This window comes from Nicotiana attenuata, chromosome 7 (assembly GCF_001879085.1).
Source record: "Nicotiana attenuata strain UT chromosome 7, NIATTr2, whole genome shotgun sequence".
Taxonomy (NCBI): Eukaryota; Viridiplantae; Streptophyta; class Magnoliopsida; order Solanales; family Solanaceae; genus Nicotiana; species Nicotiana attenuata.
In genome coordinates this window covers 70,335,427-70,352,768 of record NC_031995.1, presented here as the reverse complement: position 1 = coordinate 70,352,768, position 17,342 = coordinate 70,335,427, and the positions used below count along the sequence as shown (strand labels likewise).

Sequence of the window (17,342 nt, the reverse complement as noted above, 5' to 3'; positions counted from 1 at the left end):
AACGATTTTTTCCCCAAGCAATTCAAAAATCCTACTAGTCTTGAGAATTCCGTAAGGTGTTAACATAAATAGGCTCAATAATTCTCACTTTGATATTATAAAATTTCAATTAACAGGAAGAAATGGAGGCTGAGAATGGAGAATATAGAGATACACAAACGACTTGTTGACAATAAGAGAGTCATCTCAACCTAGCCTTTCCTTTCTATTAAGGTAATTTCCTTTCATTTCAGTTCACACTAAAGTTCTACTTTACAAATAGAAAGAAATCTCAATTTAGAAATTGTCTACCGTTCGTGCCCCATTTCTTACAAAAATCCATCTTTCAACTTCATGCATGACGCTTTACTTTCCCTCTTCCGTGCGCTCGTCTCGGGGAAAGAAATTTCGTCCATCTTTTGAAACAAGCTGTATAACCTCATTTTTTTAAAACATGCATCTTATGGGACTAAAGAATAAAACACAGTATTTACAATGAGCCAGTAAATCAATTTCTCTCCAACTACTGGATAGCCACCCGAAATTTTCAATTATGCTGAAAACGTTCGAAAAATTGTGTACATATTAACAACTTCAACTCAAGTACCAAGATGTGAACTTCCAACTTTTTACACCTCCAGGTAAACCTGCTGATTGTCAAAACACCAACGACAGGGGTTGGAAGCAACACTCAAGTATACAAAACAGATCTTTTTCTGCTTACAACTCTCCATTCTTCGCTTGTTTGTTTTGGATTCTATATGCTACAACATTTATGTTATGCTATTCTAAATCCTATTAACCTACAAGTAAAATAGAACTATGCAGATTCTATTGCGAACCGTTAACAGGAGCATCACTACTCTGCCTGGCAGAAATTACTCTATCAAGAGTTTCATCCGGGACCTTGATTCCGCTAGTCTCTAAATCTGCCACTATGGCAATTGCAGCATCAAGCTCCCCAAGATCAAGGCATAATGTGATAATTTCATCATACAAAGGGCTGCAATGAATGGGTAAATATCAACAATCAATTTAATCTATATGCTAAATTTCTAGATAAGACCATGATAACTACAAGATAAATACTGGAAAAACACAGCAAAACAGAAAGAGTTACTGGAAGTGAACCAACATAGAGTAAACACAATCTCAGCTTGAATATCTAAAGACAACTCTACTTGTTTAGCCAATGTTGTGTAAACCTTCTTTTTGCTGATGCTATATCGTTTATTTGTTTGGTGGCAAGTAGCAAGAAAAAGATCTTTCATAAACAAGGATTTATATTGTGTAGAACCAAACTTACCTTCCAAATACATAACCAAGACTATGTGTTGTCTGCAAAATATTCAAGAAAGCAGAAGGCATAGGAGCTCGTACTGCAGCCCGCAATATCACAGCGCAATCCCCAATTGTTGGTGTCCCGCCCAATTCTATTACCTGAGATAGAAATACTTTTAGTTCACAAGTAGAAAACAGATGCATCCATACATGAAGCCAAATTCACTAGCTACCAGGATAGAAAACGCTTAGCGCCAGTTCTGCTAGAATGCCATAATTCACTATCAAAATCGAACACTAACATGAGAAAACAAACTCATCAAAACCCTAAGCTTCATTCATTAGAATTTTATTGATTTATTGAGAATCTTCATTCCAGAATCCAGATAGACTTAATATGTTAAAGTAAGAAATCTAGAAAATCATAACTGTAAATTTGTAACTCCTGAAGTGTTACATGAGAATGCTAGAAAGAAGAATCAAGAACTCCAGAAGGAAGAACCAAGAAAGTTGTAACAACATTAAGATCCAGTTATGATTTTACGAAGGCTTGGAGTCACGGGTGACTTCATTACATGCAGCAGCAGGTAGAAAATGATACAGCAAACAAAGAACATAAAGATGAGTTTTTAGCATTCTTAGCAGCTGCAACAACCCAGATAATATACCAAACAACTGATTGTATTAATTCTACAATAATTGAAATTACAAAGCAAAGGCTAATGAACGTAAGAACACTGTTACTGAAGATCTAAGAATAAAGAGGTGAGAAATAGACTGATATAGAATTAGGGATGGGAAGTATAGAAGATCTCAAAGATGAGAAAACAGAGATAACACTTGACAACTTTTCTCCCCCAACGCACTATGCCTTCTACTGTATTTATAATTAATTCTCTCACAATGCACTTTCACGCAGTAAGCATCTGGCCTTGCTCAAAATGGGTCCCACACATAATTTTCCAAATTTTCAAATATGTGTTCCACCAAGTCACTCACTAAGTTCACAACAATACCTCCCGCCTCAAAAAGAACCTTGTCCGCAAGGTTCGAGTAAAGCCGAAATTGCAGCAATATCAGTTTGACACAGTCAACAGCAACCAAGCAATACAAAGCCATATCTTCGCATCTGGTATGAGGCGTAACACTATAGTAACAGAATTCACCATCTGACATCAATGAAAGCAATCTAGATATAGGTGAATTAGTACCAAGGTTGTCGTCTCGAAGTGAAATCAACTGCATCCAATCAAAGGGATCATCAACCTTATACCTTATGTCATACCTTAAGGTACCTAAAGGCGCATCAGCAATAAGCTTAATCCAGTGGCTCATTACTCCAGCAGCAGTGCAAATAAATGCACAGGAAAGGGCAACACAAGTTAGTCTAATCTCAATGTGAACAAGGCCCATCCCTAGTGTTAACAATGGGTAAGGCATTTCACGAAATTTTAGCTTCCTCGCTGAGATTATAACCATGGAAAATAGATCTCGCCATTTGACACTAGGGATAAAATGATTGGAGGAATGATGCACCCTTTTGTTTATGTCACGATGATCTGATGCCACCCAACCAGCATCTGCAGCGGCCTCAACAACATCTACAGCAGCTGCACTTAGTAATTTGTGTTGAGGTAGCAACTTAACAGAATAATATGGACAACTACCACCAAACAGAGCATTGGAAACATCCCCCTTCCTACATACAGGACCATAGGTGTATTGGATTCCTGGATCATAGGGGTAAAGGTCGAAGTGGTGGCTCGCAACAACCTGCCCAACTAGTCCTGCGTCCTTACAATTTACAAGAACAAAAACAACACATGATGATGACTTCCCCTCACTATAAACCCAATAACCCCATAGTGTAATTATTGGATCATAAGTAGAAAAATACTACTATTTGTAAATATATTCAGGTTGATGGCATAGGTTATAGAGATATCATGTATACTAGGATCAAAGGGAAGATTTGCAAACTTGAGATAAAAAACCAAATCTTCCATGGAAGATGAATAACAGTGCAAAAAATATATAACGGTTTGAAACCCCACCTTGGCAAGCCATCTAGATGGATTCATATTAAGCCCAACATCCAGCAAGTCCATATCCATGAAGTCTGCAGCTTCATATATATACTTTCCAGGATGAACTAATTGACTTGATCGACCAAGCATATCTACAATGAGCACATAATAAGCATTGTCATGTTTGAACATAGACTCTTCCATTAAGTTGAGACAATGCAGTCCTTTATCAAGCTTTAATAAATTTGTTGGCGCTTTGCTCTTCCAGCCTTCTTTATCAGCAAACAGAGCCAAGACCTTACTAGGTTGATGCAACTTTAGAACATTAGAATTAGGAATTCCAAAACAGCAGGAAAACATCATTACAATCTGGTATGTGTGGCTGTAGCGAGTGATGTCTTCTTCATAATGAATGAGCTCCATTAGTATCCAATGCTTCCCACCGATTAGATAAGAAACCTCACAGTGACACCACATTATTCCACTCCTAAAATACCTCAACTGAGGAATTATGGATTGTTTCTTAAGGTGAGTTGGAGCACCATCAAAGGGATACAGAAAGGAATGTGCTATAGACTCACCCAGTAGCTTGAATGATGTACAAGAATTTTGAAAAATACAATTGCATTCAACACCCGTTTCGACTCCACCCACATGCTCCCAATCATACAACTTTGCAAATAAGCAGCTTCTTCTGTTTCTAATTCCTTCAAACAATGTATGTGCCTCCTCCTGCTCTGTACAACCTGTTAGAGCCTTGAACTCGAGCTAAGTTCTGGATCCCATACACAAAAATTTACTGCAGTTAACGTTATGGTGGCACATAAGAAATTAGCACCAGGATCAAATGGAAATCGATTCAAAATATAGTGATCATTGAAACCCCTAGTAGATTCCCCATGCTCAACATCAGATAGCATTTCATCCAAAGGCATGTAACTAGCTGAAATACTGTCCTCATTTGCCTTGAACAAATTATCAAGATAGAGGTCCTCGATAGTCTCAGGCTCCCTCACTAGCATATCTCTTTGGGACTTTCGGTAAACAATTGGACTTCGATAGTTTCAGGACATGTAGCATCTTCATCGATCATTTTAACTGGGGCATCTGATTGCACCTTCGCAAATGCTGTTGGGCAGCAACTATTTAACATTTCATCAAACACCTCTTCAGATTTTATATCCTCTAAAGCAAGTTTCATCTCAGATGGAAGTGATGTACAATGGCAGGGTAGATCAGGTTCGTCATGCTGGGAACCAAACAGCACAAACAAGAGTCTAACATTTTTATGGACCCGAATATTTGGTGAATGCGTAGAGTAACTTTCAGCAATTGCCTGGAGCACTCCTTGTATTTGCTCCTCCATAGCAATGCATTCTCGATTTAGACAACAAAGGAAGATCGCGTTCCTGCACAGTATCAACCCAACTGCATCTGTGTGAGTCAAAGTCAAGGTAAAGTGACACCTGATTTTGATTAACCCCACCAATATCTTCAAGAGAATTACGCAAACATGGAGTTGTGCCAAACCATAGTGTACCGACAAAAGGAAATTCTATTACAGCAAATCTCACACTCGCATTCGACAACACAATTCCTCGGCTAGTTAAAACCAGAAGATCTGATGTATCCCTTTGACGAGATTTGTCAAACAACTGAGCAACAGTAGTATCTCGTGATTTTTCTTCCTCCCTAGTATTCGATCCGGTTGTATCATCAAACACCTCACTATGTACCTTGGTTTGGAAGCTTGCATTTGCGCATAAGTTATCATCGTACACCTTGGATACTGTAGTAACAAAGTTGTCTCCCTCATGGACAATAGCATTAAGATCGTGAATGCTTGAGCTCACCGCGGCGTGTGAAATTTCGTCGAACACCTGATCATCAATAGTGACAAAAGGTTCCTGTACGAAATCCACTACTTCTACTGCTTTTGCATTCCCAATTTGAGGTGCTTCTATATCTTCAGGATTTTCAGTCTCAGTATTACTGCTAGTGATCAATGTCAAGGAATCTATAGTTTCAAACTGCACTGGCAATTTATCGAATATGTGGTCCGCCTTCGAGTTTACATTTCCATAGGCCGATTCAAATGCTGATGAATTCGGAAGAAGGCTTGGACGAGGAAAAGGAGACACTAGAGCTGATCGTGACACTATAGGGATATGATTGACATTATTAAAACGAACCTTTGAGGAATAAGCTAGACTCCCTACCGGATGTGTGGTGGGTTGTTGAAAATGCTGAGCAAATTTTGCCTTGAAATGTTTCCAACCGAAAAATTGATTGTTTTGAAACAACCGATTGAACCAATGAAGAGCTTCACCACCAAGGTAAAGGGAAGGAAGAGGTAACCAATCCTTCTCGGCGAAGCCAAGGTAAGTGAAGTATCGCTCAGCCCGAAAAAGCCAGCTCTCTGGGTTGCCGCTGCCGCTGAATCGATCCAGTACCTCCATGGGAATCCGATGGATGAAAGCACCAATGTAACAACCCAGATAATATACCAAACAACTGATTGTATTAATTCTACAATAATTGAAATTACAAAGCAAAGGCTAATGAACGTAAGAACATTGTTACTGAAGATCTAAGAATAAAGAGGTGAGAAATAGACTGATATAGAATTAGGGATGGGAAGTATAGAAGATCTCAAAGATGAGAAAACAGAAATAACACTTGACAACTTTTCTCCCCCGACACACTATGCCTTCTACTGTATTTATAATTAATTCTCTCACAATGCACTTTCACGCAGTGAGCATCTGGCCTTGCTCAAAATGGGTCCCACACATAATTTTCCAAATTTTCAAATATGTGTTCCACCAAGTCACTCACTAAGTTCACAACAGCAGCTGGCGATTCCTCCATAATAGCCTAATGTTGGATTATTAAGGAAAAATGTTTGGAAAAAATGAAACCTTATTCAACCAAATCTTTCACTGCCGGATTCATTTCTTCTCCTCCTTACACCAAGGATGAGAGCCAGTCATCAAGAAGTTGGTAACTGGTCATACCAAATTCTAATCCATATTTACCGCCCCGAGAGATTCTACATATATATATAGAGAGAGAGAGAAATGCAATATTACCAATTAGCGTAGAGTTACGAAGAATCACCGAGCAAAGAGCTATTGATTACTAAGTCTCTAGAAAAGCAAGGGAAAGTTAAGCTATACTCGTCTAACAATATACATAGTTTCACAGGCAACCAAGGTTGTGGCCTAGCAGTCAATGAAGTGGGGTGAGAACCATGAGGTCTCAAGTTCAAATCTCAGCAGAGGCAAAGCTAGCAGGTATCCCGTGGAAGTAGTCGAGGTGTGCGGAAGTAGCCGGGACACCACGGTTACAAAAAAAGAAATATATATACATAGTTTCACCGACCCTCCAAAATCTGTAATGGCATATTCTTACATAGAAATTCAACCTACAAGCCTACTATTGAGCAACCGATAACTTGTAGATTGAGGAAAGACTGCATGTAACATTCAGATAATGGTGAGGAGATAAAGAAGGATGTCACGACATACTTTTGTCATCACTTTGATCCCCAATTCAACTTCCCACTCCTGTGACCATCTTTGAGGAGCTTTATTCTTGATTTCTTTTTCCCATGTCCAACCCCAAGCATCAGTGATTGTATACATATCTGATACGTCAAATACGTTCCGTTTCCTCATCTCCACAAATGCTTCTTGAATGTCCAGTGGAAACCAGTCATCATCGTCATCATCCTGTGCAAATATGAAATGACATATCAATCAATAATCCGTGCTCTTGGACCGCAATTTTATAAATCTAAGCAGTTTCCAGAAGTAAGTGGAAATTTGTAAATTTAAGGATCAATTCTACTTTGAAAAGCCTACTCCATTTGTAGGAAGAACTAGGGTTGTGACCTGGATGACTATTTTCACTTATGCATGTATGCTAAACACTTGCCGGTGAAACTAATATAGATGTACTAATGCAACAGAAAGGGTAGAAGATAAGTAAGTGGACAATATTGTCAACAGGTTTAAGTGTTCTAATTCCTACTGATCTGATTGGTCGTTTCCTACAATTCAGTTACAAATGTTAAAGTTTACAACTACTGAAAAACACTTGATAAACCTATGATTTAGTACATAATATTATAGAATACGAAATGTGAAGCATAGAAATAATCGTGTAAGCAACCAAGCTTCTTAATACTGCACATGCATTGACTTATTCCTGTTAACAGATTCAAACAAGTTTTACTCCCCTAAAGCAGACCATCTGTGTGTTCTAGATAAAGCATTAAGTATAAGTTTCGTAAAATGGTGAACTGGAGATGTGATTGAAGTACGAACTATGAAGGTGAAACATGCAGAAATACCATAAAGGCAAAGTCAGAACTTGGAGAGGAAAGAGGAAAACATGATATATTTGTCAATCCCTTAACAGCTATGGAAGTAGTAACAAGATGATATACCCTCCTCATCAAAATTTTTTTTTCTATTTTTGAGTGATAGCTATAAAACAAATTATTGATGAAGCATATAGCTACAATATATATGAGAAACAAGAAGCCACCAAACTCACCTTTTAGCTATTAGGGAAAAAAGGAAAAGATTGCAAATTCAGAGTAACATGAGTCTCATCAGAAATTCAGTGACATTTTAAACTTTCCTTGTCCTGAATTGGAATTTAAGGGAAGAACCAATAGCAACGTCAATATTCATATGAAAATAGGAAAAAGAGTCCACTGGGATTGAGATAGCATACGTCAACTAAATCAATCAACCAACAATATCTCAATCCCAAGCTAGTTTGGGTCGGCTAGATAAATCCTCTGAATCCAGTCCCGCTCTTCAGGCCCATTTCATTCCAAATGTTTTACTAAAATATTATGGCAAGATACAGGAAGGATGGTTGATATTCAGTTTGAGTCCATATGGGATGGAGAGAGCAGATCACAACCAAATGATTTACTTGTACCTTAAGACCTTTCTTTCTATGGACATGCTACAAGGAATCATTAGCAATTGATAAACACATTAAAATTCATACCACTGCAGCTACTCGAGAAAGCCTTCTCCTGGATTTTCTTGAAGAGCTAGCTGTTTGATCAGAATCTTTTAGCAATTGAACACCAATCATTTGAAGAGGTTTTGCAGCTTCAACTTCCTTGTCCTTCCTGTCACCTACTTCCGGTTGGCTTTCAGTTTGCTCCACTTCTTCCTCCTCATCTTGTGCCTCATCGTCTTCTGCCTCATCATCTTCAGCCTCTTTTGAAATATCATCGACAACATCATCAGTATCATCTACCACATCAGTAGGTTCTAAGTCTATTATTTCCGACTGCTGGCCATGATTTTCATTTAAGCCCTCCCCAAGAAAGCGACGTTTCCAGAATTCTGTATTTCCTTCATGCAACTTTATACGTGAGATCAACTCATCCAGCTCTTCATCAACCTGGAAAATTAATACAATATGATATAGCTTTTAGAGATATCTGATGTGAGGAACGACAAGAATTTGCAAGGTATCTTTATGCAACTAGTTACAGTTCACAAGTTGAATAACATTTACCTCTTCTTCTTCCTCCTCAACTGGAGGAACCCAAAGTGGCCTGCCTCTAGAACGATTTATTCTCCTCGCTTTCTGCACTCGTTGGTAGAGCACATTTCTGGTTCCATCTGTTGGTAGACCTTGTGCTTCTAGTTCTTCCTTTAATTCAGATACAATCATTTTACTAGCAGCTTTTGGTTTCAAGGCATTCTGTTCAGGTCCTTTGATGATTTTCCTCAGTCTCTCCACAAGACGTATGTAATCAGACTCAGAAATCTTTCCCAGAATTGAAGGTCCTTCATTGTGTAAGGTTTTCAAAAGCTTCCTGTGGTGCAACCTCCACTCTTCGAGACATCTTTGTTTAAAAGAGGTTTCCCTAGGATTTGAATATATAAATCCTTCGGCATCAGGATCTAAAGGAGTTTTTCCCCTTCTTGGGACCCATCGTTTGCGTCCACCTGTAAGTCCACCTTCAGCAACATACCTGAATGCTATGGCCAACTAAATCACAACTTATAGTGGAAATTATAAGCTGGAAATTGAAGTAGAACATCACCGCAATAAACCTAGGAAAACACTAATGAATAAACAAACAAAGAAACAATTAGAAAAAACTGCCTATCATCAAACACGAAATTAGGGCAAGGCAGTCTATTATCAGTGCAATTACCATGACGACTTTCTGGCAGATAGCTCAAAACTGTGAAAAGAAGCTTTTTTTTTTTATATAAGGAACTGTGAAAAGAAGCTTATCAACTAAAAACAGAAAAGAATAGATGTCATAGAGTTATGAGCACCTGGAGGAAAAAAATTATGAATGAGACTTGAGGCCATTAATCTTCCCTTGACTATTCCACCAACCCGGATATTATGCGAGTCTAATCTATATCTATATCTATCTATATCTATATCTATATCTATATCTATATCATATCATCATATCATACCATATTATAAGTCTGAAGCCCCAAAGTAAAAGGTGAAATACCGAAATAGCCATCAAAAGTTTGAACGACTATTTTGCCCTTGGAACTAGCATTATTTCAAGAAGTTTTTTGTATAAAAATGTAAATAGACATTTCAAGTTATTTTTATCTTTTAATCTCCTCTCATATTTTCAATTAATGCTCTTTTAATTTGAAGTGGACGTTGAGAAGATAAAAGTTGCTACAGACCATCTAAAGAATTTGAAGAGTTGTCGAGAATAATTAGTAGCCTAATTTATTTGGCAAACTCTCAATAATGGATCAGTGTAATCTATAAATTAAATGTCTATATATGAAAAATCTGGATATAGATGTCTTATTCAAGCTCTGGAATTCTGAGAGCTTTTCTCTGTAGTAAACGGTTTGGAGTGCTTATTTATCTGTATATTTTATCACATGTTTTACTATATCCTTGTTACACTTTCTTTCATTTAATTCTTCTTGCATAAAGTTTAAGTTACAATTCTACAACTTAATTGTCTTTCTCCATATTTACGTAAAATTTTATAAAAAGTTTCAGTTACAAAAGAGAGGCTTTGGTGATTGCCTTGGGAAGAGATGTTGAGAAGTAATGGCATTTGTCTCTCGTTGAAATATTGCTCTTAACTTTTTCTTCCCACTCTTAGAAAAGATGGCATATGCAGCAACGAACTCGACCAACAAGCTTGGGATTAAGAAGCCACAGGCGCATAGTCACAAGTCACAACAGTACAATCACTCTTTCCTCCTAAAATGTTAAGTTGATGGTATTGAAGTAGAGGTTACCGTCTGTCATTAGATTCATTTTCCTTACATAAATTAATTACTGAAATGCAGACATGTTATATTGACTTTTTGGAAGTACTCTTTCAAATTTGTAGCTAAAAAAGTGTTCTCTATTTAAAGTTTAGCGTCTTTATATGTATATATAATAATGTTTGTGGTTAACTCTCAGTAGGCTTTTGGGTTTTAAGTGTTCAAAGCTATTTTTGTAGCAATATTGACTTTGGAAATTATGGTACAACTCATATTTTATCATCTATTCTATGTATGAAAAAATAAAAACTTAAAATTTTGCAAAATATACAATATTACGTACAATTTTGTAAGTAGTACTTACTACCATTCTAACTTCATTATTCTTATTTTAGGAGAAAAATTGAAGATTTTGTTTGAATGATTGTCAGATTTTGACTTCTTCGTTATATTGGTATTTTTAAGTGACAGGGAAATTCCAAACTGTTTAGGAGAAAATCACAAAGGGCTGAAAACTGTGCCTTATAAGGGCTTCAAAGTGTTAAAGCTGCTAAAAAAGGTGTGACCTTCCAAATTTTCTTTGGGAGCATTTCCATGGGCTTAAATATATTTTAGATAGCAATTTCACCATTGTAATATGTAAGTTGAACTCTTTCTTAAATCACCTTCATTTAACACTCTCGTAGAATACTATAAATTCAACTTCTATTATTGTATAGAGTATTAATGGAATATGAAATAATCTAATCGTTATTTTACCATTTGCACACATGTGTCAAATATTTGTAGATTCATTTTTGTTTTGAATATATTTGTAGATCCATTTTCATTTTAAACTGGCTCTAAATAATATATTCGTTTTACTGTAGTCATGGAATTTGTACTATCTTAGTTGTTTTTAATAATTAAAAATCAAAATATTACATTATAATCATGATGCTGAAGTTTCTATACTATATGATATGTACATCAAAATAGAAAAGAAAAATAATGCTTGCATATTTAGGAAAGAGCAAATAACCTTGAGAAAAAGAAATTTTAATTGATAATGTCATTGTTCGAAATTATAAAATTGAGATAGAGTTTGTAGAGAGTACAAGTTTTATATCATGATACTATCAATGCTAACTTTTCGCATATCTTAGTGGGCGTTTGGACATAAGAATTGTAAAATTTGAAAAAAAAATGAATTTTTTTTCCAAGTGAAAATAATATTTGAAAATTAGAGTTGTGTTTGGACATGAATATAATTTTGGATAGTTTTTGAATTTTTTTGAGTGATCTGAGTGAAAATTTTGAAAAACAGTTTTTTGGAGTTTTTCAATTTTTTGAAAAATTCCAAAATTCACCTTCAAGTGAAAATTGGAAATTTTATGGCCAAACATTGATTTAAAAAAAAAGTAAAAAAATTCTTATGTCCGAACGGGCTCTTAAATTTTGCTTTACATTTCAATCAAATGTTTTTAGAAAATATATACGTGAATTTGAACTATTTTTCAACATATATTATATAAACTTGATGGAATACACATGCAAAGCACATGTCTAAAAACTAGTCTATATTAAAAGCATCCACCCCTAAAGTTAAAAGTTAAATTACTTTTTTACCCCTTTAAAAGTCCCTACTTATGTAAATTAATTATTCTAATAATATATTAATTAATAGTATTTAAATAGAAAGGAGGAGGAAATTGTTCTTGAAGCGTTGTGTATCTTCAAATGCTTTAGATTAGTAAAAGAAAATATTGTCCCAACCATTGCGTTTTCATGCATATATAGTGAACGGTTAGTTCTTGGATTTTTCGGGCGCAGCAAACTTCATATCATAAAATCTCTTCTACAATCCTTCACTTCTGACAAAACTTGTGTAATTCCTTCTTGACATTAAACTTCTAATTGCTCGCGAAAATGCTTAAGGTAAATTTCTACCACTTCTTTTTTGGCTCTCTCTAGGAGCTTTATTGGCAGCATTGGTGCTAAGAAATTACCTAATGAAAAGTTTCTCATAGCATTGTCTGTGGGTGAAAATATATAAGTGGGAACACCAAACATCAAACTTAAATTACTAAAATACCCATTAAAAGCTGAAGTACATTTTTACCCTTTAATAAAATACTGTTTGTATAATATTTTTGTACAAAGAAGTAAATATTTAACAAATAAATGTAAAGGCACTTTGATAAATTACAAGTCTAAGTTCAAATAATCTGAAATTAGGAGCAAGTGAAAAGGCTACTATAACAATTAATCTCATCATTATGCAGTTACAAAGAGCCACGTGCATGCTTCTTTCATCTTTTTTATATGAAAAATGAAGTGCTTACTCTTTTAAAGCAGATTTTTTTTTCAGCCTTCTGATTCCTATTTTCTTCATAGGGATGTCAATTTCTACCCATTCCTCCTGATATATATCAATTGCCAAACGATAGTCAATACTCAATACTCTCATTGTCAACCTACTTTTTCCTCCATCAACAAGCTGGGATAGTTTTGTTCAACGAAAAGAAAGGTAATTGATCATCTTAATTCTCATGTTAAATCTATGTATAGTTGGATTGTCATATTAGTTTAAAGTTTAGGTAAAACACATACCATGAAGAAGGAACTTTAAAATTCAGTCATCATTTTTCATGTCATCTTATGAAAGTAAATTTGTTACATCTAATTAAATATACAAGTCCAATATATATTAATATACGATTTCTCTCTGCGGTAATTTTCCCTATTTAATTCATAACTTGCGAACTTTTTTTCCTTCGCTTAATTCTGGCAAAAAGTTTATTTTAAGTGACACATACATTATATTTATATGTGTATGTGTATTTTTTTCTTTTATCTTTTTGTTTGCCAAATATGTATAAAGAACAAACACCTTCAATTTTGTCAACTTTTTCGAGCCAATATATACATGGAGATTAAAATAGCATGAGAGATGAAAGAAATTTGTCAACACGATGATCCATGTACTAAGAATAAATAATGTATAACACATGTTGGATCATGGATCAACTTTATTGGTTCTAGAACTGTAATTTTTTCCTTTAATATTTCTTTTATAACTCCAAAAATATTTTAATAGTATTTATTTAGTTTTTAAAAGTTTATATACATTAATATGGGTACACGCGCAACGCGCGTGCCCAGAGACTAGTTTGCACTAAAATGGATAAAAGAGGTTAGTTCTCTCAATTATTAAAAAAATTTATCCGCATGTTAATATTGGCATCATGCGCATCTTTAGTACCAGCAAATTCCAAAGGGATAATACTCTCGCTTCAGCATAAATCATCATACAACAGAGTGGCTTAATTATCTCAGCATCGCACTTCGATATTGCATCATCAATATTAGCTCAATCAGTAGATAAAATAACCAAACATACAGAGCAAGCTGAATGCAGGCTAAGAGTCATAAAGGTGGGAAAAGCCTAATAATGAATTTAAAGTGTTAGGTGTCAACAGAGCACATACATAGACACCAGGGTGCTACAACAACTACTTTTTTTCCTGATTGTGAGTTAATAACTGCCCAGTTGAGCAAGCAAAGATAGAGATAAGAGAATTAGGCGTATAATTAGTTGATACCTCCATCATAACATTTTTACCCAAATACCAATTAGGAAAGCGAGCAAATAGTGTCAAAATCATTAAGTATGCAACAATATATGATCTACCACATGAATAAAAATGCTTACCTGGCTATGTAATCAATCTCATATCCAAGTTCAGCTTCTTCCTGCAAAGGTTCAATCCATGAGCTTACTAATGTACGATATTTTCTGCTCATGATCATTGCTCTTGGTGGGATTGGCTGGTTATCTTTAGCCATAGCTTCAAGTGCTTCTAACAACTCAACAATCCTCCCTGGAGTAAAACATCACTTTTTTTAATACTCTTAAAAAGACTCCTCAAAGAAATTACAAGCATAATATCTTATTTGACAATTAAATGAGGGCGGGCGAAACTCATAGATAGCCCCTAAAACATGGTACCAACTGCCAGGTAGACACCTTAAAATTCCAAGTGACCATTTAGACACCTCTACTTGGCGGAGGTGTCTCTTGGGCACACCCGGGTCTGACCTAGCACCATGCGTGTGTTATCTTCACAATTGAGAGTGGTAGAGGTTATTCCAACACCTTTTCCAACTCAAAGTATAGTGAAACTCTTTGTTAAACCTTATCTGCCTATATTTCACCCCAAATGTGCCCCTCCATTCTTCATCATCTTTCTTGTTAACCGACCACCACTAAAGCACCGTTAAAACCAGCACCACTCTAGAACAATATATATATATATATACACAAACATATATGTCTCCTTCTTGTTTCTTTCTTCCCCCTATTTCTTCTTCTTCTTCTCCCTTCTCTTCCTTTCCAAACTTTTTGAGCCGAGGGTCTACCGGAAACAGCTTCTCTACCTCCTCGGGTAGGGGTAAGGTCTGCGTACACATTACCCTCCCTAGACCCCACATGTGGGATTATACTGGGTATGTTGTTGTTGTTATATATATATAACACCTTTTTCCTCAATATAAGATATTAACTTCACTTTCAGAATTCACATAAAGCATAACTTCACTTTCAGAATTCGCATAAACTCAAATCATCTCATAAAAGAAAGGACTAAACTTACATATAAGAAATCAATATACATCACAAAGCTATTATCGGTAAACATATATCTTTCTTTCTTGTTTTCTCGTTTCTGTATCAATTTTCCAGTTCTGCTTCGATTGTGAAACAACAGTGGTGGATACCGGAGCTGCTTTTGAACGAAATCGCCCCTCGACCCCCCCCCCCCCCAAACCCCACCCAAAAGAAAATCAGAAATGCATATTCGTAACATGTTTTTCTTTCCTTTGGGAAACTTAATTCTACCTGATTTTCGTTATCTCTACTGTCTAATGAGTAAAAATGGGTCTCTTCCATTTAGCTCTATCACTGTTCTTTTGATTCTAATGGTTTTGTCCCACAATATTATACATTAGCTAGTCATTCAGTTTCCAATATAGAAGGATCAATATATTTTCATTGCATTATAGGCCATAACCTCCATCCTTCGAAACAAAGCCATGTGATAGGTGACATGAGCGAATAACTAATCAATCAAAGAAGTACCAGAGAGAGCTGTTCTCTTTTTGGGGCAGGCAAGAGCCACTGTATCCTAAAAATAGCAAGTTCAAAATGTCCTTGGTATTTATATATGCATACCTTCCCTACATAGAGCACGAAGATACAATGAAAGTGGGTCCCCGTACTTCCCATCATTATAAAGCACTTGTGTTCCACCTTCAAAGTTCTTTAGACCACGGAAATGTCTGATAGCTTCACGTACCACACAATACTTGGTAAAGCATTCAACCAACAAACTGAAAAAGGTACATGAAGAGTCATCACATGAATCATTTTTTGGAGAGAAAAAAAAACACAACTTTTACACAAGACTGTGTATAGGTGCATAACAATGTAGTGATGTACTAATTAATACAATGCCTCGTCCTTGCTTCCACCCCTGCAGTTGGCTAACCAAAAAGGTTGGCTGTGAACTCTAGAAACAACTAAACAGAGTACACAGAAAGAACAAAGTACTACTCATTACTTAAAAGGCTCATGCTATTTATTTTCAATTTCTCCAGACTCAATCCTTAGGAATAAAACTTTGTTGACAAGAAGGCTCAGAGTATAAATTTCCACCCAATTAAAGAGAGTTTCCAAGAAGAAAGTATATTTTCTTAATTGGAAAAGCTGCATCAAGTTATCAGTAAACTGATTCCCCAGGATCAAACTTTGGGCTTGTCATGAAAGAGGGACAAGCTGGAGAAAAAAGGATTCAAGAAATGTGACCCAGTCGTATTGGCTCATACCATAGCCTTGCCGCAGCAGGGAAATTGAGACATTTCGGGGTGAATAATCTAAATTTTACTTTCTAAAAACAGAGAAATGTCCATGCTATAGAAAACTCATTGAAGATAGAATAAAAAGAAAGTTCCGTACGCATAGGTTCTCACGTTAGGTTGCACGCGTTTATGGTCCTCAACCATCATCCCCAGTAGCTCAGCAACATCCTGCACTCTAACAGTCGGACAAAAAGCTTCGGTAAAGATTGTATGATTAGTACAAAAAAGATAATAAATTTTTATATTTCTCAACCATAATTCACATGAAAGACTTATCAGAAAGATGCACAACACTTCAATCAATAGTGGACTCCTGACGCCAATGCACAGATAAAGTCACAAATTTAAGAGACATGTTATCCTCCATTTCAATTAATGTCTTTAACTTTCCTTCATAGTTTGTTTCAAAAGAATGCCACATTTCTATATTTAGTAAGTTCTTTATTCCTGTTAGAATAGTCATGTAAATAGGAGTAAATAAATAACCCTAATCCAATATATGTTAGGAGTAGGACATGTTATGTGTGTATATATATAGGGCTCATTGTAACATATGTATATACATCAATAATATATTTTCTCCCGTGCTTTCTCACATGGTATCAGAGCTTTAGTGAGAAACATATCGCTGTGCATCATTCCAGCGACTTCCGGGAAGAAAGAACTCAGTCACCGTGCAATTTTCCGGTGACCTAAGTGACTTATTGCGTCAAAGTCACTAATTAACAGTGTTGTGCAAAATCCAACACCACCACAAGGTTCCCAAGAGAGATCCGACCAAACCCCAGAAAAAATCACCGGAAAATAGCCCTCCACGCGCCGTCACGCGCCTGTCGGAACTCTGCCGCCGGCGGCGCGTCTGTCCCACGCGCCGGCGCGTGAGGCCTCTTCCGGCCATTTTTCG

At 36.1% G+C, this 17,342-nt stretch overlaps 1 protein-coding gene across 1 annotated transcript in view; it reads right to left on the bottom strand.

Annotated features, from left to right (window-relative positions):
* Positions 484–17,342, bottom strand: part of LOC109229279 — a 28,202-nt gene continuing 11,343 nt past the window's right edge. Inside the window, exons 6-13 of the mRNA XM_019394666.1 lie at positions 16,536–16,613; positions 15,753–15,910; positions 14,235–14,403; positions 8,841–9,303; positions 8,319–8,723; positions 6,818–7,021; positions 1,286–1,419; positions 484–982 (exon numbers count right to left, since the gene is read on the bottom strand). Of these exons, the coding sequence (XP_019250211.1) occupies positions 811–982; positions 1,286–1,419; positions 6,818–7,021; positions 8,319–8,723; positions 8,841–9,303; positions 14,235–14,403; positions 15,753–15,910; positions 16,536–16,613 (1,783 nt within the window). The 3' untranslated portion in view covers positions 484–810. The remainder of the gene's footprint in view (positions 983–1,285; positions 1,420–6,817; positions 7,022–8,318; positions 8,724–8,840; positions 9,304–14,234; positions 14,404–15,752; positions 15,911–16,535; positions 16,614–17,342) is intronic.